A 25,513-nucleotide genomic window follows, 5' to 3' on the forward strand; every position below is an offset into this window, starting at 1 on the left:
CATCCCCCAGCCCCGTCCCCGGTTTGAGTCTATTGGGGATCCCTGGCCCCGGGACCCGTTTTAGCGGGGAATCCCCATCCCCGTTCGGATCGGGTGAACCGGGTTTCCCACCGGGTCGGAGCAAATCATCATCCCTACTAAAGGCAAAATGACAAAATTCACTTTCTTTGACGAGAGAGAGAGTCAAGGAGAAAGAGAAATCAAAGAGTTCTGGAGCATTTTTAATTGTATGTTTTTATAAATAAATAAAAATAGGTTTTTTTTAATTAACATGGATATTCAACCCGCTATATGATCCGAGTAATTCTAGGGTGACCACTCGTTATGCGAGCCGACTAATTCCAGAACGACCGCCGGAGTCACCACATTTGAACATTCGTGGCCACAAAGGGATTTTTATTTCTTATTGGATTCGAATTTGAGACCTCCAGACATTTTTGACCTCTGGAGCTCAAACTCTAACCAATCAAACACCACCCTTGTGGTTAAAAAAATACAGGTTTTTATAAGTCATATCATTGGAGATTCCCCGAAGAAGTAAAGCAAAAAAATAAATTGATTCAAGTCTAGAATGTGGCAAGATAGATCGCGATTGAGACAAGTTTTAGATTTTGAGGTAGCGTTTGGCACGTAGACGAGATGGGATTGAACTAATTGTTTGTTATGCGTTTGGCGTAGATGTTAAAATGACAAAATTACCCCTAAAATAGTGTAATATCTTTTTTAGGATAAAATCAAGTAAATATCTAAATAACTTTATTTATAAAAATTAGAGTAATAACAAACATGGTACAATTCTTTTTTTGTCTCGTCCCGTTCTATTCAATCTGCATACCAAATACACCCTAAGGGGTTGTTTGGTTCATTGATTTGGATATAATTGAAAGGAATTGGAATGGTCAAATCTTTTGACCAAATTTCAAATACAATATTTGGTTCATGGAATAAAACTGATGGAATCCTTTCAATTCCAATAAATTCCTTCACTCACGGATTTTACATTCCACAGCAATACCTTCGGATTTCAATTCATTTCCGACAAATTCCTTCCCTAATCCAAATTCATTCAACGTTGCGTCTACCATCTCATCTAATTGATCTATAGTTCGATCTCCATCTGGTACGCTCTCTCTCTCTCTCTCTCTCTCTCTCTCTCTCTCTCCCTCTCTCGTAGTTTCTCCATCTATACGAGATCGATAGACAACATATGTAATCAAGGAATCGATTCAAGATAACTAGCTATTGCTATCACTAGTCCAATTCCATTATTCAAAAATTATAAAAAGGTCATTTCTTGATATTTAATTCCGATTCCAAAGTTGAATTTCGTGAACCAAACAAAAAAATTCCAATCCGTTAAGAATTTCATTCCAATTCCATGCAACCAAACGCAATCACAAGTCATGGTCAAATTCTATCAAATTTCATTTCATTACATTCCCTCAAAGTCAAATTCATTTGATAAATTCCAATTCCATCGAATTCCATTCTACGAACCAAACGCCCCTAAGATATTAAATAGAGTGTTTTTAAAACTTGATTCGTTCATATAGAATGTGTAATATAAGTTTCCAAAAACCTTCAGACCTCTATTCTTATTATTTATAAAAATAGTAAAATGTTAATAGAGTAAACTCTAATTTTGGTCCCTGCAGTTTAGTGAAATCTTTGAAAGTGGGACCTAAACTTTGATAAGTCTAGAAACGGGCCTAGTAGTTCTCATTTTGCTCTGGAAATGATCCTTGTTCACCAATTTCATTAACAAGATATGTTAGAACGAGACGGGTTTAGTGTTTTTACCTAATTTTTTGTGTAAATTTTTTTAAAAAATTTAATGTGTATTTGAATGACCCAATTTTATGCGTTCTAAATTGTTTTTTGAAAGAAAAAAATTGGGACCGGTTTAGCCCCGGCCCAGGACCAGTTTCAGGGACCGGGTACAAAACACAAAAACCGGGCCATGCTTTTTTGACCGGCACCGGTTACGAAAAGTAATTCTACAACCTGGACCGATTTAGGCCCAATCTAATCCAGTTTGGGACCGACTTTTGGTTATCTCTAATTAGAAGCACCAAAATTGAAGTTTACTCCATAATCCATATTTTAATATCTTGGACTTGGTTTCATTAAGCCCATGAAGAGCCCACTTATTATGGCCCAAGCCCAACTTCATTAAAAGCCTAAAGGCAAATTGCTAAAATCCACTTTCTTTAACCAGAGAGAGAGAGTCAAGGAGAAAGAGAAATCAAAGAGTTCTTGAGCATTTTTAATTGTATGTTTTTATAAATAAATAAAAAATAGGTTTTTTAATTAACATAAATATTTAACTCGTTATATAACCCAACTAATTTCAGGGTGACCACTTGTTATGCGAACCGACTAACTCCAGAACGACCATCGGTTTCGACGGGTAGCCCGGAGTCACCGCATTTGAACTTCCGTGGACACAAGAGGATTTTTATTTCTTATTAAATTCGAACCTGGGGCGTTCATACATTTTTGACCTTTGGAGCTAAAACTCAAACCAATCAAACAGTTTTTGCATAACTCCAAATAGTTTTTGGTACCACTATAAGTTAATCCAAACAGTTTTTGCAAAACTCCGATTTAATACACATAAGTTAATAAGAATTTTTACAAAAAAAACATAAGTTATTTTAAATAAACAATCTCAAACACCCCCTAATTTTAAATTTTAAAAAATCATATCATTAAGCACGTCAACAAAGAATACTGAATTAGATATCACAATACTCGCCACATCAACATGATAACCCGTAAATGTTTAAAACTTTACATGTTAAATGCCAAAATAAAAGTTTCCCGAAATAAAAATCAAATTAAAATACATTACTTTTTTATGCAATTTGATCTTTGAAATTTCCAATTTTAAACCGGAACATTTTTCAACATCATTTTGTTTTTTTGCTTTTGATTTTAAATTTAACGTGTTTTCCTAAGAAACAATCTTCAAATGGACAGCAAAATTGACAAAAGGGCAAATCAATCTCAAATCAAGATAAAGAGAATCCATCATTAGTTACGATCTGATTCATACAAGTTCGATTGATGTTTCTTCGATAATCATGAATCAAAATCCTTCATAAAATCGTCAAATCAAAATCGAAAGTCCACCAATTTCGAGCATCTATAAACGAATTGAAAGAATCTAGGAGTAGAATGAATTATATGATACGAACATGAATACAGATCTAGAAATAAATAAGAACAGAAAATCGGAACTTAATGAACCAGATAAGTAATTGCGAGTGCAAAAAGCAGAAGAAGATACGCGATTCCTTGATCAATGGCTGCTCCATCATTAGACGGAAGAATTGGAGCAGGCGAAGGAGCGAATTCTTGAGCTTGATTAACATCAAATACAGCCATGAACATGAATCCAATCAGAGCTACAACAACCGATGAGATCGAATTCACCATCTTCGAGTTGAAATTGAAAAAACGATTCAGTGAGTTGACACAGGAGTTTTGAAATCGTATATGAATAATAGGAGGTTGAGACGATGGATGGATGAATGAATGAGAGATTTTGAAGATGGGGTGAGTATAAATAATGGGGAATTTGGAGAAGATGAAATGAAAGTTCAAGGGGAATACAGTAAGGTGGAAGGCACGCGGACAGGAGATTTATTTGACTGCCTGCCAGCCAACGTGTTGACTCGTTTCCTACGCGAAACGAATAAAGAGACCAAAACATACGACCTCTTTTTTTTTTAACGGATTATCTTTAAGGTAGCGTTTGGTATGCAGATAGGATTGGATAAAACTGGAAAGGACAGGATAAGAAGATAGGACTGGACATAATAGAAATATATCTGGTGTTTGGTAGGACTAGGACTGGACGAGACAGGAAAGTTATTTGACGATTTTAAATATTATATAATAGTTATAATTGACACAAATAAAGTAAATAATTTAATTTATAAATATTTGTACATAATTTTCATATTTGTACCAAATTTGAATGAAAATTTTGATATAATTGATGGTAGTAGTAGCAGTGGTGGAGGTGGTTTTGGTTATGGTGGAGGTCCATAAATACATGTCTCATCTTGTTCCACCTATTTTGGTGGAACAAAAAAAAAACCTCTTTTGTACCATGCTGTCCCATCTTGTCCCAGTTTTTGTCCTTGTCCCACGTTGCGCCAAACGTGGGACAATGAGTTCTTGTTCTGTCATATGTTGCGTCAAACATGAGACAATGAGTTTTGTCTCGTCCTGTCTCGTCTCATGTACCAAACGCAGTCTAAAGTGTGTTCGGTATACGAGACAAAATAGAATAGGGATCATTTTTTTATGTTTGACATCATTTTTATGTGGAACAGACAGGGATTCCCACTGTGGAATAGGGATTTTTTCTCTTGTTTATATGATGAGATAATTTAAATCAAATATGTTAAACATCACACTCGATCCAAAATGACTTATGTTTAAATCTCACATATTTTCACAATTTTTCTTTTTTCGAGTATCAGATATTCATATGTTAACAATATCATATGTAATTGTTTAATGCTTTCGGTTATGTAAAAAGGTAAAACATGTTAGAAAAAAAATATATAATAAAAAATATCAAAATAATATTTTTAAGTTTAAAAAAAATACTATATCTAATTCTTTATATATAATATATTTAATAATAATATACAATATATTTAATATGTGGGACGGGCAGGTCAGAGATCACGTCCCCGTCCCTATCTCCAATCCCTGTCGAGGAGGATGCATCGGGTTTTCCAGTGGGAGCGAATCTCATTCCCATGCCTATTTGAACAAGATGCAAGACTATGCCCTAGTCACAAGTCCGATGGTTAGTCGAACTCCAATGTTTCTAAGAATTTTTTAGTTTTTTGGTTGATTTTAAGAATCATATTTTTTTAGGGTGGATTTAAGGGACTTTTTTAAGGTTTTACCCGTTTTAAATATGCGTAGACTGAATCATAACTGATATTAAAGGGCAATAGTGGTGACACGTGGCGAATAGATGGGAGATTGTTGACAATAATTTCTAGAACCTCTTGATATTCAAAGGTCGTTGATTTGTCAACTTGCTTCATATTCTAGACTTTTTTTTTATTTTCATTTTTTACAAAATAAAAACATTTAATATTATTTAAAAAATACTTAAGAGTCATTTAATGAATACATTTTATGAATGAAATGTTACTAAAATAAAAATAATTAATATATCTAAAAAAAAGGTAAATTCGAATATTAAAAAAAAAAACTACCTTAAAAGACTTATTTTGGAAAATTCAAGATATTTGGTGTGATTGACCGTGAAATATAGTTTTTTAAAGTTAGAAGAAAGCCGCCTTTGATTGCATTTAATAATTCATAGCAGCCTTTTGCACAAAATAGAAGTGATCTCTATTTTATAGACCAGCCACAATTTAACTAAGATAAGTGTTGAATGGTTTGGTATCGAATGATTAAGTGGTTATAATTATTAAAAGACTTTCATGATATAATGTAAAATGAAATAAAATAGTTTGATAATTGTTTACAATGAAATTAGGGTGTTAGATAATTAAATGAAACTCATAATACAAAATCATTCAGAGAATTTTAGAACCAAACGTATTTAAAGCCCAATTAAGTCAGAAGACTTTGGGGGGCTTTTATGATTGAAAATTAGCTTGAAAGGTTTGGGTCCGAAAAAGCCCAATCCACATGTATCTCTATCTTCAACCACGTTTTTTTTTAACTTCATGACATGAAATGTATGAACAAAACCACAAGGATGGTGCCTGATTGGTTTGAGTTTGGCTCCAAAAGTACCAGGAGGTCTCAAGTTCAAATCCAAGAAGGAATAAAAATCCCCTTGTGGCCACGGATGTTCACATGCTATGACTCCGGGCTATCTGCAAAGCAAATGGTCGCCCTAAGATTAGTCGGCTCGCATAGCGGGTTGGATATCCAGGTTAATAAAAAAAATGTATGAACAAGTTATTTGTTCACATGTATAAATATGTTTGTTTACGACTTAAATCAATAATTTGTTCACATATTTACATACTAGTTGTGTAACTGTACAGTGCGACAGGATGTAAATTGAAGAAGAAAATTTACCACAACTTAATACCTTATCACATTTAAAATTAAAACGCAATTCTGCGAACTAAAATTGAAAGTGAAGAAAGGTCTTTACATTTGACAATGATCGTAGTATTCAAGAAACACAATCTACAACGCTTACCATCTTTGAGAAAGAAGACTTGTTACTAATCACGTAACACAATTGAGATGACACATACAACCAAAAAGGGTTATATGATGTTTCATAGCAGCGATCGATTGTTTTGGAAGATAAAAAAAAAAAACACCTACAAAATATTTTCTTTGTAAGTCGATAAAATAGAGACATGCTTTTCCAAGAATGTTGCAACATTTAAGTGCGTACCTCACATCAAAGAAACATAGAAGACAAGATCATAAGTAAAACTATGACAACTTCTGAAACCGGCCAACAGTATCAATAAAAACTTTTCCTTATTAAATCTTTTATTCGGTTGCTGGTATTTGCCAACAGTAAATACACGCGTCATACCCTACACAGTGCTTAATCACAAAAAGTCAAAAACAAGGAAAGTAATGAGTGTAATAAGAACATGAGTTCTTCAGGTATCTGAAACCACTATATCAACCCTCTTACCGGTTTAAAACATTAAACACTATATCTCATAAAATGGTTTCACAAAATTAGCCCATGTTTGTTCACTTCGGCCTTGTTTGTTTTTAATAAAAAAATCTCTTATCAGCCTCTTATATCTGATTCGTTAAGAGATAAGGTCATTCAGACTGTTTGTTTTTTTTTTTTAATTTTTCAAAGGCACTTATGTCTTATTTTTCTCTTGTCTGATAAAAGATAAACCAACCTCTTATTTGCCTCCTATTGTTCTTCAAATCCTCAACGACGACGTTTCTCAAGATCATTTCTCTCAATCGATCCTTACTAAATCAATTCTCACCTCTTTTAATTAATATATTTTAATATGATGTAAATGTGTTAAACACCGTTAATGACATATTTTCGTTTAAATGAATGTTAATTATATAATTTAGATGTAAATTTCATAATGATGATAAATAAATATGTGAAATTGTATAAATTTATCTATAAATAATTTTTAACGGGTAAAATAAACAATTTAAACAAATTCAGACGTTTATCAGTTTACAAAAGCAAACAGTGTTATTGATTCAAATTTCAGACTTTAGTACCACCTCTTATAAATCAGAAAGAAAATAAGATTTCAGACTTTAGTACCACCTCTTATAAATCAGAAGGAAAATAAGATTTCAGACTTCAGCACCTCTTAAAAAACAAACACCATCTTCATCTCCTGATATGTCGAATCTATATGACAATTGACAACACGGGCATAAGGAAACCATAGTGGTAGAAAACAACCTTAGAAAGAGCATATGAACACTGCCAAAATAAGTGCTAAAAGAAATCCAATCAATCGTCAATAATATGTCAATCTGGCTATTAAAGTTGAATATATTAATAATAAGGGGTCGTTTACTTAAATGCTTATCCAGTAAGTGCTTAATGCCAGGAGTCAACACTATAATTTCATTTTATTGGGTAAGATTTGTAGTACATCAAAACGTATCATGTACAACAATTTACATGGTAAGCATTTACCCGGGTAAGGGTCGTCACCCTCACTTACCGGGTAAGACTTCCATCCTTATCATCGCTCTTACCGGGTAAGATTCTTGGCCCTTGCCATGTTCATCCGGTGAGGAAAATTACCCGGTAAGTACTTACCGGGTAAGCGTTTAGTAAACGGCCTCTAAGACTCTTGGTCCTTGTCTCGCTCTTACTGGGTAAGATTATTGGTCCTTACCATATTCATCCGTGAGGTAATGTGACTTGGTGAACACTTACCCGGGTAAACGTTTGGTAAACGGCCCCTAGGTAACCCGATATAAAAAAACAATTTAATAAACTGTCAATTTGACCCTCAAATTTAAACTAAGGGGCAGTTTATTAAATTCTTACCCGGTAAGCGCATTTTACCTTATCAGATGAATATGAAAAGACTTAGAATCTTATCCAGTAAGAGCGAAGACAATAATCGAGAGTCTTACGCGGTAAGTGAAAGCAATGACTCTTCCTTGGTAAGCGCTTACCGGATAAAAATGTTGCATATGATGTCATTTTAATACATTAACATCATACCCGATAAGTTAAGTAAAAGAATGACAGGCAATAAGTGCTTAACTTAAACCATAAACAGCAAGTTTATGCAACTAAGCTTCTTATTTCACATAAGTGAAAGAACACGAGGATACCTGATATCGTCATCCATCAACAACAAATACATGATCTCCTGTGGAAAAAGCATGTGCTTCCTGGATGTTCGGTCCGACTTCAGCCTGCAAGGACGTCAACTGGAAATTTTGAACATTTTAGTATTTGTTAAGTGCCAAAAGCTAATCTAGAAACGTTCATAAGACGTAAATCACTCGATTCTTGGCATTTATTTCTCATTCAGGTGCCTCGTGTGAAATGGTAAACTATATACGATATGTAGTACCTCATCGTGTATAAAAAACCAAATGAATAAAAGATGACAAGCAAAGAGGCAGATTAATGGGAAGTTATAAACCTTGCTGATCTTTCAAGAACTTCAGCCTAATATAATAACATAGAAATTAGAATAGAAATACATATAAATAACCAGGTATCTGGTTGTTTGTTTACCTCTGAATAGTTCCATTAAGAGGCAACCTCTTAATCGTTGAGGTGAATCTTGTTTGGCAAAAAAAAGTCTGCCTCTTAATGGTTCTAAAACCCTCTGAATGATTTTGTATCATGGATCTCTCTTAACCATTAAGAGCCCTAATTTCATTGTATACAATTACCAAACAATTATATTTCATTTTGCACTATATCATGAGAGCCTCTTAATCATTCTGACCACTTAATCATTCTGCACCAAACCATTCAGCAATTGCCAAACAACCCCTCAGACTCACATCACAGAAGTGGTGATTCCACAGGTAGCTTCCCCTTACCACACTGACGAAAGGTAACATATGAATAAGTCATACCATTGCAGGGGAAAAGCAATCTAAGTCAGCTGGGCAATCCACAAACTCATATGGGCATGTCTTCCCTCTAAGTCAACTTGGCAATCAACAAACTCTACATTCCATCCTTAGATCAACTGAACTTGTAACTAAGCAAAATCCACTTATAGAATACCTGGAATCTCACAGGAACATGTCTTCGCGGGGCGATTTGAAAAGGTGCCATATGCGCTTAGACTTGAAGAGGTTAGAGTAATTTAGACGGCTAAACTTACTTGACAAAGACCACTAACGTAACTAATCAAACATAACTAGAACTTAAAAATCATTCAATATCCAGCTTAACCACAAGGGTGGTGCCTGATTGGTTTGAGCTTGGCTCCAAAGGTCAAAAGTACCAGGAGGTCCCATGTTCAAATTCAAGGAGAAATAAAAATCCCCTTGTGGCCAAGGAGGTTCAAATGCGGTGACTTCGGGCTATCTGCAAAGCAGGTGGTCGCCCTGGGATTAGTCGGCTCGCATAGCGGATTGGATATCCAGGTTAATTAAAAAAAATCATTTAAGCTGAAGGTTTTGGTCCTGAATGTTCAAAAAATTTGGTATTAGAAAAACACCATGTACAAAATTCCAGGACTCAGTATGAAAGAAAACCAACCTAACAAAGGTGTGTGTAAATATTTTCATACTTGCAAGAGTTGATGTTCTGCAAAATAGACGACCAAATGAACGAGAGTTCTACATGGGAAAAAAAAAGATGAATCACCTTCTCTTTGTTTCAATGAAGTAAAACCAAGCAAAAATGGACCTGGATGTTCTTAATAATTACCAAATGCCACCAACACGTAACTCAATCAACCAAAAGCTATATTAACCTAACAAAAATAACTAATACCTCAAAATAGACAAAGAAAAAAAAACCCAAAATTCATTTAACAAAGTTATGTACCATTGAGACTAAGAAATTTCAAGATAGTCAGGTAGGTAAACAAAACCGAGAAGTGACAAATCGAGATGAAGAACACAAGAAGAGATCAAAGAATACAAGTACTAACCTCAAAAAGGGAGAAGATTAAGCGAAACCCTAACCGTATGAGAGAAGCTATTGAGAATCGAATCAGGAGTTGAGATGGAAGCAAGAATCGGGTGGAACCCCAACTGTATAACATAATGGTTTTGACGACATCTTTTGCGAATTGTCGTCTTGGGCCTTGGGGACGTATGACGGGAGTGGCCTCTTGGGAAGATAAATTCCGAGTTGGAGTTTGGTATTGACAACTTGTACCTTAAGCTAGTAAAGTTGTAGTTAAGAGATTTAAGACTTTATACATAAAAAACCAATATCTTATGCATTATGAGTTGGCCTTAAGACTTTATGCATAAATGTGTAGTACTCTATGCATTAAAAATTGTTTTTAAGACTTTTAGGTAATATATTCTATAAGGTAGTATAGATAATAAAATAAGGTTAGATCATATACTAAAAATGTAAAAAATAAGTTTTGATATTAATGTATGTAAGAAAAAAAGATCAGTAGATACATGTACATTTAGCAATAAATAGGTGTGCATTTAGCTTATCGTAGTGGTTTTTGATGAACTTTCTACCTTTCAAACATCTGACTAAACAAAATCAAACAAACTCAGGTTTATCTCACCAAAATGTAAACTATAAGATTACAAATAGATGATTAAAATGGTAATTTTCTCATATAATTTAGCACATCGCACAAACAAGAATTAACCATTTTTCAAAGAGACGTTTTTATTTGAAGCTCTGAAACACCACCTAAAATAGAAAAAGTAAACCACCAAAAAAAAGGAAAAAGAAATTACAAACAATATTCATGAATATTTAATCATGCAAAGGAGGCATCATATTCCAAACATATGTCCACCAATTCACCAAATCATTTGATCATATGATATTCTAGACATGTAAAACACACCAATATTATTGATGGTCAAGTGAAGTGACCCTACAAAAAAAATTCGATTTCTATTATTTTATAGGTTGCAGTAAAAAGTAATATCTAGAGTAAATTACGATTTTTGTCCCCGTGGTTTGTTAATAAATTTCATTTTCATCCCTTAGGTTTGGAAATTGCAATTTTCGTCCTTATGGTTTGTAACTTATTGTTATTTTAGTTTCTGCGTTAATTCCTACATTATATTATAAAGGACCAAAATGGTAAAGAATTGTAAGCCACGGGGACCAAAATAACAATAAATTGTAAATTGTAAACTATAAGGACGAAAATAACAATGAATTACGAACCATAGGGATGAAAACCATAATTTCTGAACTATAGGGACAAAAATCACAATTTTTAACAAACCATAGGAATGAAAATCGTAATTTACTCTAATATCTATTATTATATGCATCAAGGTAAAAAAAATGACAGTACAAGTTCGCTAAAGACAACTGTCATCCAATGGACCCTGAAAATAACACCTAGGAAAATCCCCGTTGGAAGAGACTCGAACCAACAACCATAAATGGCTGAACAGTACTCCTAAAAGTTAAGCAAGCAAGATGGGCCACCACACATCAATCTCCATGTTTTATGAGGCAAAAGGTTTGGCCAAGTGAGCTGCAGATGACTCAGGTTTCTCACCCAACAAATAATCACAAAAAACACCATCTTTTTTCACTCATAAAGCAATTCCTTTCCTTGGCAAGAATTTGTTCTAAAGGCTTCTCTTTATACCCAACTTTACTTGCCCAACTTTCTTTCTTACCTCTCATTGGTATGCTATATAAAATCAACATAACAATATATATTCTTTCCTCACTTCCAAAACTTCTAAAGAAAGGGAAAATGTGTTACCAGAATTCTTGTTATTCTGGCTTGGAGAACCTTATGAAGACAAGGTGGTACATACCTGATCAAGCTCCAAGAATCGTAGTAGCAGAAGAAGATGGCGGCAGAGGTGGTGGTGCCTCCCATGCGGTGACGAACCAGTGTCTATGCTCTCCAACAAGCCATCCAGGTTCATTTCGCTGCAGATACCATCACAATGAGTATATATGGGGTAGCCGTGTGATTCGAGTCACCATGAGATCACGGTGATCAAGATTACATCAATGAAGTTACATTAGGGGGAGGGGAGATAATATGGTTGGTTTCTTTCTAGTAGCCGTTAGATATCAATATATCCTGAATCACATGGTGTGTTTTGTCTAATGAGGCTGTAAACTTGACCATAAGTTGAATTATATCATTTCCATGTTATAGTAAGTTTATCTTTCAACTTTTTTCTTTGAAAACAGTCGAATTTTAGAAATCTTTCAACTAATTCATGGTGTTTCTCTGAGGTTATCATCTCAGACCAAAAGGGCTTCTGTGTTTCTTGATGTTCATTAGTCAAGAACACGAGTAAAGCCCAGAAAAATAGCTTGATAAAGACCCCTTGTGTGTTTTTCTGTTGAAGTATGATATATAGATTCTAGAACATAGCATATTGTTATGAAGATGCATGTATCAATAAAATTTATCATCTAAAGGACCATGTGAAAGGAGATGACTAGCTAATATATAATCTAGATCAGAACCGACAAAAAGCAGAACACACAAATGCATTTGGTACGCACACAGAACATGATGGGATTGAACTGCAATAGTGAGTTAGGCGTGCAAAAGAATTTTAATAGCTTTTAAGGTTTTAATTTGACCTGGGTAGTTTAGTAATTTACTGATTTTGTCCCATATCCCCCATTTTTGTTCCACTCGATCTTGTCCTGTCACAGTCTAAGGGGCTTTTTACTTACAGCTTAATGAGCTTAAGAGTCTGGATGGCTTAATCGCTCAGCCATACAGAGTTTTTCTTTATGGCTTGATCGTTAAGCCATTAAAGCAAAAATGGCTATATGGAATAAGCCAGGACCCCTCACTTATCCCCATTAAGCCACCTCAAACAAATTAATGCCAGAAATGCTTCAGAAATGATCCAACCCTGTCTTGTTGCCTCCCTCATACCCATTGGTCTCTCGTCCCTCATTCAGACATACTTATCTAGACAGATAACTTAACCCATACATGACTTGACGGGAAAAAAAGTAAACAACCCCTAATTGTTTTGTCGCTTCAAAAAGTGATAAGTTTTTGTTCTGTCTTGTCCTAATCTGCATACCAAACGCACGCACCCAAAGGAGATGCAAAAGTAGGAACCAAACATCTTCATGGACAAACATGCCCAAGCAACTCACATGCCTCACTTGCCTCTAACTGGCCAACTATTGTCTACCACCCCAGGGCCAAATCCTGCTCAACCAAGCTTCATTGACCCAACACTCCACACTTGTAACATAAAAAGTAGAGAAAAGATGAAGAAATCAAGGTGACCCAGACTTCCAACAAGTGACAAAATCGTTCAAATTGCTGTCATTTTACCGTATGTTTGGGTTCCTATGTCCTAGCTAACGGGATAGTAGTTCGTTATGCAATTAAACTTACCGGATTGCATTCTATGCAAGTGTGGTTCTGGTTGCATCTTTAACGTTAGTAATGAATCTTTAACGTTAGTAATGAATATATGAGAGACTTTGGTCCTAGTTGACAATGAGTCAGCCTGAAATCGACATATTAGATAAAGACAACCGTCCTGGTTGACAGTGAGTCAGCTGGAATCTTCACACTTGATAAAGACTTTGGTCGTAGCCCCCACCACTTTATGCTTCTAAATTCAAACCAATTAAAAGTTCACCCTCCATAATTGTTTCAAGCAGCTTCTTGAAAACAAAAGAAAAATGATTGAGCTTTTCTATACATATAGCTTTCAGAAGGAAGCATTAAGCTCATGACAACCCTCCATTTCATGTTCCTCAAGAGTATTCTTAGTCAAGTTCCCTTTCTATATAGGGTGGGAATCAGGTCAGCCTACATCACACCCTCCGAACCCTCAGCCTCACCTTAGGGTGAGATATACCGGGATTGTTTGGTTTGGTATTTTATTTATTAAAAGAAATTACAAATTTGTGATATTTGGGTCTGTTTGTTAGTAGCTTAATGAGCTTAATGGGACTCGCAACTTATTCTTTCATTTATATATGACTGTTTGGTAGTGGCTTAATGATATAGAAAGTGGCTTATTTAGTAAGCTTCTAGGGAGAGCTTTACGTAGGAAGTCAAGTTTTTTCCAAACCCGCCCCTCCCAATTAAAAAACATGTTTCTTCCATCTATGAAAAAAAACCTGTCAAATAAAATCTTCCTAGTCTATATAGAGAGATAATCTACACATCTACACAGACAGTTTTACTCATACATGACTTAAATGAAAAACCAACCAAACGGTCCCTATATTTATACCATTTCTTTCACCTTCTTTTTGCAAGCAAAATATTGACCCAAGTGTTCTTACCAAATGGAATGAAATCCAATATTTAACAAAAATTCACATAGCAAGTGATTAATTGGAGTACAAAGGACTGCACAATTCTAGTTTCAAATGACATGTATTGGTGGACAGAAGCATGCATAAATGTTATTCTGATCTCGTACAAAACCAATAGCAATTGCTGATCGGGTTGCAGATTAAGCAATTTCATTACATTAGATTATGACTACACTCAACCAGGATCCGAGATTTTTAGTTACGAAGAGCAGATTATTTGAATTGAGAAGTCAATTGTGAATTATTTATTCGATTTCCTGCAATACATTGTGAGATAATAACATTCCCGAATATAAGAGGTAGAAAATGCAGAAATTTGATACCGAAAGTAGAACGCTAGTGAAACTTTTCATCGAATCTTCTAGCAATCAGAAGCAGAAAATTATCGAATCACTTGAACTCCACAGATGTAGGGTTTTGTGATTGAATTGAATGTTTGCAGATGGTGATGGTAGCGTCGTCACGGCAGAGATGATAATAGGGGAGGTGGTTGTGGAAGGATCTATTTTTTGTTAAATAATTTAATAAATTTGTAATAAACATATAATCCTATTTATGCAACTTAAACAATATCTTTGAATTGAATCATAACTTTTATACAATATACTGTAACATCCCAAAATAATTGTATCAGATATTGTCCACTTTAATTTATATCTGACTTTACGGTCTTAAAACATGTTTGGTAGATGAGATATCAAGTCTTTTAGGATGCGTTTTGGTACATTAGACAAAATAGAACAATGATCCTTATCCCATGTTTAGCATGAATTGTACGTGGAATGGAGTGGAACAAAGTGGAACAAGGCTGTTCCACCTCTACCTCATGAAACATGGTGGAACAAGGTGATACAGACTTATATTTTACCAATATAACCTTAAAATAAAAATTAATTATTTTCTAAAACATCAAATAGGTCTTATTTTTACATTTTATTCATTCTTTAAATTCTATTTATTGTATTTTATGTTTTCTAAACTTTTATTTTACTATCCTCAAAATATTGTTTTTATATGGTTTCTATATTTTTATTAATTTATGTAATTTATTATGTATTAATAATAATAAAATACTGTAGAAAAGAGATAAAAATAAAAATTGAAAATTACATAAATTTTTTATTTGGTGTCATTTTAATTGTTTTGACGAAAACTTTCTAATGATATATTTTGTTATAAAAAATAATTAATTTATTATAATTTAATAAATTACATAAATTAATTAAAATAAACACTGATTAAAAGTAAATTGGTCATTTTACTTGTTTTGTTTTGTCCAATTTTATCTTACCAAACATTGAACAATTGTTCTATCTTGTCCTATCGTGTTCTGTCTGGACACCAAACACACCCTTATAAAACAACTTTAGTTCTCATTATATATATATATATATATATATATATATATAGGGTTGGGTTCACGTGAGACCAATGGTTTTTCGTGAGACCCGTAAGACCAATTTATGTTCATTGATCAACTTTATAAGTTAATGATCTAATGGTCTAAATTATACAGTGGCAATTTTGTGATTATTGAGAAGTCTCGTGACGTTTATGAATGTTTAGATTTTCAGATTGTATATCTAATCAAAGGGTTAAGAATTGGTATTACGGGTCTCATAAAAAACCATTGGTCTCACATGATCTCAAGTCTATATATATATATATATATATATATAAGGGCTTAAACAAATGAAAACTATTTAGTTTGTGATAACCGTGAGATCCAACATGAACCAATCATTTAGGATAATTATTATGATCTCTTAAAATAAGTAGAAAGGTAAATTAGTAAATTGCATTGAATATTCAATTTACTTTAATTAGTTTAATATGCTAGTTTTGAAATAGATATGTATGTATATATATATATATATATATATATATATATATACATACATATATATTCGAATTGACGAGATCACCACCTGTGACCCTCTTTCCCCATCACCGGCCAAAACGTGTTTCCTCTTCGGAACCCTTTTGCCCAACACCGTCTGATGCCTCCTTCTCTGCCATCTCTGTCCACCGGCCACCGCTACTTCTTATTCTATGCCCATCTCCAACCACCACACATCACCTCCTTAACTCTCATCTTTACCGTCCCGACTCCCTCTTGTTGAACAACCCAGATCGGTTTCGGTTTTTCATATCCCAATAAATCTGGTTTCTACACACCCATATCAGTTTCGGTTTCTTGTGTTTGTTCATATCTCATTTCAGATTGGGCACGTAACCCACATCTTGTCGGAGATGTAACTCAAATATCGTCAAAGATGTAACACATAAAAGGTAAGATTTTTGGATGTAACTTAAATCTCTTTGAAGATGTAGCATCGTGTATAATATAGTGGTAACACAGTGATATCATATTCATAAATAAAATGTAAAATTTTGAAGAAAACTAAATAAGTTTTTAGAGCAAAAATTAGATACATTTTTTGTGATTTATTTAAAGAGTTCAATTAAATAAATTTTTATGTTTAAAACCAATTACAACATACATGTTCCATTTTACTAATTATTGAAGCTTGACTAGTATTTTGACCACATCTAAAATATAATATATTTCATATACAAATACAGTGTTATTGTCTTTTAACGTAGATGTCGTTTATCAAACGCTTATCCAATAATCGTTTATTGGATCATTATCTTATCAGATGTACATGACAAATGTCTAAAACCTTAAACGGTAAAAGCGATGACAATGACTGAGAGTCTTACCCGATAAGTAGAAGTGAATCTTATTCGATTAGCTTTTATTGGATAAATTGTTGCATACGATGTCACTTTGAACTAGAATTTTAGACGATAAAATAGATAAGAGTATTGACTCTCACCGATAAATACTTACCGGATAAACATCAGGTAAGTGACCCTTTTATAGTGTTTTCTTGATCAAATATTTATTTATTTACATTAAAAACACATTCTTATTTCTATTTACCAACTTAATTATTTAAGCAAACATCCAAATCATAGTTGTTTTCCAATTAAGTTTTTTGAGTGAATTATGGATTTCGCCCTTATGATTTGGGGTTTTATACAAAATTGGTACGTGAACTTCATTTATTGTAAAATAAAACTCGTCATTTGTATTATTTGTCAGATTTGGTCCCTTACCTTAATGGCCGTCTATCATCTCTGTTAAACTTAACGGGGCAAAGTGGTTATTTTACTCTTTTCACCATTTATTTTTGTCTTTTTAGTTTTTGTCTTGAGTGTTTAAAAAGATTTCATGTGTTTTTTTGGGGTTTGTTTTTATGTCTTAAACTTAAGTTCCTTCCTCCAATTGTACACCCTTTTCCCGATGAACACCACTAGCTTGATGCATGATCGGTCGCTGTAGATATCCTTGATGAACACCGTTAGTGTTTCTCACGACCCTCATTATACACCCTCTTCCCATTATCACCTTCTTCCATCTCCCCTCCCCATGGTTAACGTAGCCTTCCCCCCTACTGTAACCACAACCTCCATCGATCACTGCATACACACGCAAATATATATATATATATATATATATAGAGAGAGAGAGAGAGAGAGAGAGTAAAAAAAACACGATTGCAGATGAAGATATTTATCTTGCTATTGGTTTTGTGGAGAGATGAGAGAAAATAGAGGTTGACCAATTTGTGAAGCACTGTCACAAGGCGTTGCAGAGGTGGTTAATTAGTGAAGAACACACGAGGCTTCGCTGTTGAGGTGGAATTATTGGTGTTGACTTGCAAGATTCAAGCGGTATCATGGTGAGAGTGGTAAAGATAACGGTTACAGTAAGGAAATACATGGTTATAGTGATTGGAATAAATAGTTGCATGCATGGGATGTAGAGAAAGTGAGAAAGAGAGAAAGGGAGAGAGAGGTGGGTTAATTAAAATCTCATTTAGGGGTCGTTTACCAATTTTTTTATTAAGTCCTGTATGGATAAATTTTTCTGTCTGGATAAATGGGTGTTGTTGTTTATTTTTTTTTATCTGAACCAACAGTCTGAATAACATAAATGATCGATTTACCTCCCAATATTAAATATTTGGACATCAAAACAAAAAATCATAAAGAGGCCGAAGATGGGGTGTCTCATATGAGAAGGAGGCGATGCTTTAAATAAGGGTTAGGGGTGTCATTTTTGTGGCTGAATGTGGACAACACACCATTTTTATCTGTGCGATTAAGCCATGTTCTGTGCGAATAAGCCGTAAGTAAACAACTCAAATGAGCTGTGCGAATAAGCCAGATAGACCAATAAGCCTAATTAAGCTGCAAATAAGCAGCCCCTTAAGATTATATACATGCATATATTAGATGTATGAGATGAAGGGTTTCACATCGAGAAGGAAGGAAGAGACTTGAGAAAGAGAGGAGAGAGAGAAATTCATCTTCCGATAAATTACGAGGAGAGAGAGGTGATTTTTACACACTTGGCATTTACAATAGTGAAAATTGTGAAGTCATTTTAAAAATGGTAAAATGACTAGTTTACCCCTATAGCTACCTGACAATAGAGATGGCCAAAAACCGGTCCCGGGCCGGGCCGGTCCCAATCGGTCCTAACCTTCTCATAACCGGCCATAACCGGTCCCGGTCGAAAATTATAGGACCGGTCAAGGTACTTCATAACCGGTTATGGGCCGCCGGTTCCGGTCCCGGTCCTTGCATTAAAAATCAAGATTTTTTTTTTATTTTTTTAATGATATATATATTATTAATACATTATAAAATTTACAATTGGGTCACTCAAATACACTTTAAAAATACGTTTTAATATAATTAAAATTACGTTTTCTTATAAAAATACATTATAATATTATTTAAAAATACATTTATTTATAAAATTATTTGAATTTTCGGACCGAGCCGGGCCGGTCCATAGTCGGTCCCATAATCGGTCCCGGTCCCACGAAACTACCAAAAACTCAACCGGTCCCGGTTTTCGGTCCCATAACCGGTCCTTACTGGTTCCGGGCCGGGCCGGTTCTTCGTCAGTCCTGGTCCCGGTCCTCCGGCAGTCCCGGGTCGGGCCGGGCCGATTTGGCCATCTCTACATGACAATAATGATGAATGACGGCTATGGTGAAGGACCAAATCCATAAAAACGCAAACAACAAATCCTATTTTGTAATAAATAAAGTTAAAAGGACCAATTTCATAAAATATCCCAAATAATAGGTGCCCAAATCCATACTTCACTCTAACTTTTTCACACGCAACAACTCCCCTTTTGACCGACGTGGCGACGCCGTCGGGATACCTCAAATTTGACCGGAGGGACGTTTCCGTTGAAGAATCGGAATTCTAAAGCCGGTAGCGACAGCCATTGACGTGGAGTATCAGTCGATACTCAAAAATAAAAGCGAAATACCTAAACATTTCAACTTGTTCGCCATTATCATCATTTTTCTTCTAGGATTCTTCCCCCTCTGATCTGCGTCGAAATTTCCGTCAATTTCTATATCAATCTGGCAATGGTGGGAGGCAACAACAGTAAGAACATACAAGCAAAGCTGGTAGGTACCTCTTCCTTGGATTTTACACACATTCACGCTTCAAAATTCATGTTATGAATCTTCATATGCATTGATTACTCGATTTGTACTGCAAGGACATGTTCTGTCATCATAGGGTTTTCGCGCTAGGGTTCATCGATGATTTGTGCCCTCTTGCTCCCATAGATTACTAAATTTTATGTTCATATAATTCGTATTTGAAACTCTATTCGAATCCTAAATTTTGATCCGACTATCTGGGCTGCGGACCGATTGTTAGCAGCTTAACGAGCTTAAGCTATGCATGATATAGAAAGTGGCTGCTTATTCGATATTTACACGTAAACCTCACAAACAAAAACTTCTTTATCTATACAAACATATTAATCCAGACACCTTTAGAGCAACTATCAATGTCTTTGTAAATTATACAATCTTTAATACTTTTCTATTTTTGAATTTAATCGTAGATATTATAATACTTAAAAATCTATACTATATTATAAAGAATTTGAAACTTTTAAAAACCATGTTTTATGCAACTGTTTATTGATGCATATTACTTAAAATTCAAGATTACAAGTAAATTGTACGTAAGTACAACTTATTAAAGTTTTATGTAACTAACTGCAGATAAACATAATAAAATAAAGAATAAACATCTCATTTTAAATATAAAAAATCTAAAATATAATTAAGATAGTTATTAACTTTTAACAAAATACTTAATTATTATCTTTATAAAAAAATTATATTTTTAAATCAAAAATAAAAAAATTAAAGAAATAAACATAAAAGGGAGAAATTTTAAATAGTTTAACATCAATATTTTTTTTCAAATTTTTTTAATCATATCTTCATATTTATATTTTATTTAAAAATAAGAACATTACACCATGTCAAAACCACATAAAATCATATTATAACATCGATTGAAACAAAGAAAAGACGAAATATTAAAATCGAGATGTATCTCGCTACATTGTGTGTGTAGCCATCTACTTATTTTTAATGCTTACACTTTATACACTTGTAGTTACAAATTAAATAATACCCGAAGCGGGTTCGGGGTCGGAATAATTCCCGTTATGGATATCTTTTAAGATATAATTAGATTAATTTCTTTTTTCTGTTACTTAATAATTTAACTTTTAGATCCATCATCCATCTCATGAACTATGATTATATGTGGTTGGTTATGTCATTATTTCTTTTTGAAATTTGAGATTTATTTGTTTGTTTCGGAATTTAAGAACTTACTTTTTCTTTTCATTTTAAAATACATAATTACTTTTTTCCCTCAACGGGTTCCCGTACCATCAGGGATATTCGCCCCCGATGGGTTAGGCGGTCGGGGTCGGCGGAACATTTTCCCGCCCCATTTTTATATCTAATATTATGACATTTAGACATTTTTGACGATTAAAGTATGACATAATGTCTTTTCAGGTGCTCCTCGGAGACATGGGAACGGGGAAAACAAGTATGGTTATGAGATTTGTAAAAGGCCAATTTTATGAGTATCAGGTTCGCTTTCATGTATGACACTTTCAAGCTCTATTATTACCGGTAACGAGAGGGTGTTAACAATTCAAGCTTTTAACATACTCATGCTCAAGTTCGTTTAGCACGAGTTCAATAATTATTGAGCTCGAGTCGATCTCGAATACAAAATAAAGCTCTTTTAACTTAGTGAGTCGAGCTTCATAACACCAATGGACTCATTTGTTTGAAAGCTCGGTTAAATTTTTCGAGTCGAGTTGAGCCAAGCCATTCGAGGATGCGCTTTTTTGAGCCAAAATGTTCATATGCTCATAGATTATATAATTAAAGTACAAAGTTATGGAGCTCAAGCCAATAAACAAGGTAATTGATCTCGAGTTTGAGTCTGTAAACAAGCTTATAAAACTTGAATTTTTGGGTATAATGTATAATTCAAATTTGTTAAACGAACATCAAGCTTGAGCTTAAACATTGAAAAAATATTCGAGCTCGAGCCTGTTATTGTTTTTTGGAGCCGAGCTCGAACAACTTACTAACTCGACTTGACTCAACTCGGCTCATTAACACCCCTACCAGTAACCGGTTAGTTGCTCTTGACACTTGACAGGAGTCCACGATTGGAGCCGCATTTTTCACACAGGTTTTATCGATAAATAAAAGTAGCGTAAAGTTTGATATATGGGACACGGCTGGACAAGAACGTTATCATAGCTTAGCTCCAATGTACTATCGTGGTGCAGCTGCTGCTGTTGTGATTTATGGTATCACCACCATGGTAATGACAAGCTTCTGATCAAACATTTGTTTAGTTTCGAGGCTATTGCATGCTATTCTACGGTGATGATAGAAATTACAGTTTCAATTTCTCATCTGATTTGCTTCACATTTGAACCTTATGCATATGTGAATAACTACCCCTCCCCCACAAGAAAAGAAAAAGAACTAATATCATCTGGCTGCAGGTTTCCTTTCAGCGAGCAAAGAAATGGATTGAGGAACTACAAAGACAAGGTAACCTCTCTCTCATACAATAGCAAGTTCAGGCTCAACCCTAGGGGAGGCAGTGGTGGCCTGAAATATGGCCCTGATAGAGATGCACAAAAAAATCCAAGCTTTGCCCGGAAAAGCCTGCACCTACTGAGCACGAAGCACAGTCCAAGCCAGGCCTTAAAGCCTGATCAAACCAAAATTTTGGGGGGTGGCCCGGGCCTAGGCCTGACTCGGAAAAGCCTGAAAAAGCTTGGTTAAGCCCAAAAAAGCCCGATTAAGCCCAAAAAACCCTGACATGAAAAAGCCTGATCGGGCCCTTTTGAATCCCAAAACCCCAGTCTGGGCCTAAAACTTGCCGGGCCTTTTATGCTCTTTGAAAATGGGCTTGAAGGTCTAGGCCCATGCCTGAAAAAGCCCGGACCTTGTGCATCTCTAGCCAAGGGCATCCCAAACTCAAAGGGCATCAACTAAGCCCATGTACCGCTACCTTGCCATTACTTAGAATAAACAAAGAAAAGCTTTTGCAACAAGATTCGAACTCAAATATTACACGATTTTGGTGCAAGAATTACTGTTTACACCAAAATTTACCCCACTTTGGTGCATGAAATTATGCAAACAACTGGAGATGGTCTACCATCATTGTTCCACATTGTTGCAAACCCCAAAAATATTGTGTTTTTTTAATAGAGGCACTTTTGAATAGCACCAAAAACCTCAGGATCGGCTTTGAGCATGCTAGAGAATAAGGGGAGTTTGGTTTGATGGAATGGTTTGGAGAGATCGGATTTCATGGAAGGATTTGGAATGTTTGGTGTGTTTGGTTTTAGGATTTGGAATCGAGTTGAATTCCATTCTTTTTAGATAATTTGTAAAACAAATTGCAAACAATTATAAAAATAATTAAATTACCTTATTATTGATTGATTATTGGAAAACAAACATTTTTAACATATTTCAAAACATTGTTATATACAAATTCTTCGAATCCCTTGAAATCCCAACCATCCCCATGAGATTTCAAAATCCTATGTTTGAAGGATTTCAAATCCGAGCAATCATGCAAACCAAACACGGGATTGGAATGGATTTGAATTCCAAATGCCTCCAAATCCTTTCCATTCCTACGAACCAAACAGGACCTAAGAATACAGTTTTTCCTCTCCTTTATTGCCTTCTTAGCAAGTGATTCAAAAGGCACCTTAAATACGGTTAAAACCAGACCAAACGAACTCGGTATATGTTATTGCAGGGGACCCACATTTGGTTAAGGTTTTGGTGGCCAACAAAGCAGACTTGGATACAAAAAGAGAGGTTCAGATTGAGGTATTTTACTATCCATTTGTGTTTTCGTAAACCTTCTAATTTTCATTTACCCGCTAATTGATCTCTTTAGTTGTGTCATATATATTTTGTGCGGTATGCAAACGTTATCGTGTTTTATGATCGTTGCAGGAGGGGAAGCGGTACGCTATAGAAAATGGGTTGCATTTTTTTGAGACTTCTGCAAAAACGGGCGAGAACATAAACGAGCTCTTCTATGAAATAGGTAACTATTTCCATGAACTATCTCATTTCATATTGCATCCACCGTAAACACAACCAAATGTGAACAAGTTCAATACAACAATGCGGAAATAACGGGTCTAGGAATGGAATAAAAAAATTTATGTTCTCAAATCTCATGTCCCCTCCCAGTCGACCAATCACGTGGAAAGACACGTGTCTTTATGGGATTTTTTATTCCTAGAGACAGGGGATTCATTCACAATAAGCAATCCAAAACAATCACAAATACATAATAGTAAAAATGGCACATAAAACGAGACACTGGGACTTAACGGTATCGATATGATGGTGTACTTCCACAGGGAGAGAAATTGATGTATTATTAGTTAGACGTGAGTTGAATGTTACTTAAAACTTGTAGGATTCAACGACCTAGTGTGGCAACCTGGCATCATGATTCATGAGCCCAGGTCACCCGGTTCTCGAAATAGCTGGTTGGCAAGTTGGTCTGACGACCTGCATAGGTCGCGAGATCCAATTCCTTACATTGCAAATCTTGTACCACGAGTTCGAAAAAAATTACAAACATATGCCACTGAGCTGTGTGACTTGCTCCAGCGACGTGGCGCTGCAAGCCTATTTTTTAATATAGATCGCATGCCAGGTTGTCGGTGCAGGGTTTTGTGCTGCATCAATTTACAACAGTGGTACCCAAGTAACCAGTAGAGCCCAGGCCAGTCTCCTTAGAGGTCAAGTTTTCAAACCTCACTAAAAGTGAGGAGCGTGGATTAGTATTTGCCGTATATATATTATACTTTTAAATTTTTTACAACATTACCCTCTCGTTTTGCAGCAAAGAGGGTTGCACAAGCTGCCCCTTCAAATCCGAGTGGAATGAAACTACAAAGCGTAACACAAGAGAAAGGAAGAAGTTCATTCTGCTGCACTTCATGAAACTCCAGTCCGTTGTAAGTTGTATATTTTCAAGTTTATCATAAACTTTACTTGTTCGATAAATTTCGTAAGGTTTGAGTAGTCACATATTTCTTAAATATGTTTTCACCATTTGCCAAAATATTTAAAAGTACCTGCAAATGTTTGCTCACACTCTTGCACACAACAGAGTTTTTACGGAAACAGTTGCTCTACTATCTGAGATAGAGGACATGTCCGCGTTCATCTTACCCGCCAGGGGCAAATAGGTCATTTTGTCATAAAAACTTTAAAACAGTAGAAATTCGTATATGTTTATTGGGTATTTGCTTATATGCTAATTGTTCATCGTATATTTTCTCTAGAAATGTGACTACTTGACGGGGGGACATGACATCAGAGCTGAAATACGATGCACGTATTGAGGTGTATTCCGTGTATATATAGACTGTATATATATGATGTACAATGCAACTTAATTCATAGCTACTTAATTCTCTATTAATTATTGTAGCCTTTTCTGTGCAACAAACATTCACAAACCTTATAATACATACATACATATATATATATATAGTCGTTTTACTGTTGGTGGTAGAGTCAGACTCAAAAGCAAGCAGGCAAA

At 34.8% G+C, this 25,513-nt stretch overlaps 1 protein-coding gene and 1 long non-coding RNA gene across 3 annotated transcripts; one reads left to right on the forward strand and one right to left on the reverse strand.

Annotated features, from left to right (window-relative positions):
* Positions 1-7,314: 7,314 nt before the first annotated feature.
* On the reverse strand, positions 7,315-14,898 carry LOC112517169. Of its 2 annotated transcripts, none has more exons than XR_003069643.1 (4): positions 14,788-14,898; positions 11,956-12,073; positions 8,329-8,427; positions 7,315-7,381 (listed from the first exon to the last, which is right to left on the reverse strand). It is a non-coding gene; the product is annotated as an uncharacterized LOC112517169 (long non-coding RNA). The 2 variants fall into 2 exon arrangements; XR_003069642.1 differs by lacking the exon at positions 14,788-14,898 and adding an exon at positions 13,527-13,576.
* A 4,877-nt stretch (positions 14,899-19,775) lies between these two features.
* LOC112517299 (ras-related protein RHN1-like) lies at positions 19,776-25,386 on the forward strand. The gene is made up of 8 exons (XM_025124688.1): positions 19,776-19,974; positions 21,403-21,480; positions 22,064-22,231; positions 22,419-22,467; positions 23,699-23,772; positions 23,902-23,995; positions 24,809-24,923; positions 25,254-25,386. Exons 1-7 carry the CDS (start codon positions 19,933-19,935, stop codon positions 24,907-24,909), a joined length of 606 nt encoding a protein of 201 aa, XP_024980456.1. The 5' UTR covers positions 19,776-19,932; the 3' UTR covers positions 24,910-24,923; positions 25,254-25,386.
* The last annotated feature ends 127 nt before the right edge of the window (positions 25,387-25,513 follow it).

Source organism: Cynara cardunculus (genome assembly GCF_001531365.2).
Source record: "Cynara cardunculus var. scolymus isolate 2C chromosome LG 8, CcrdV1, whole genome shotgun sequence".
Lineage (NCBI taxonomy): Eukaryota > Viridiplantae > Streptophyta > Magnoliopsida > Asterales > Asteraceae > Cynara > Cynara cardunculus.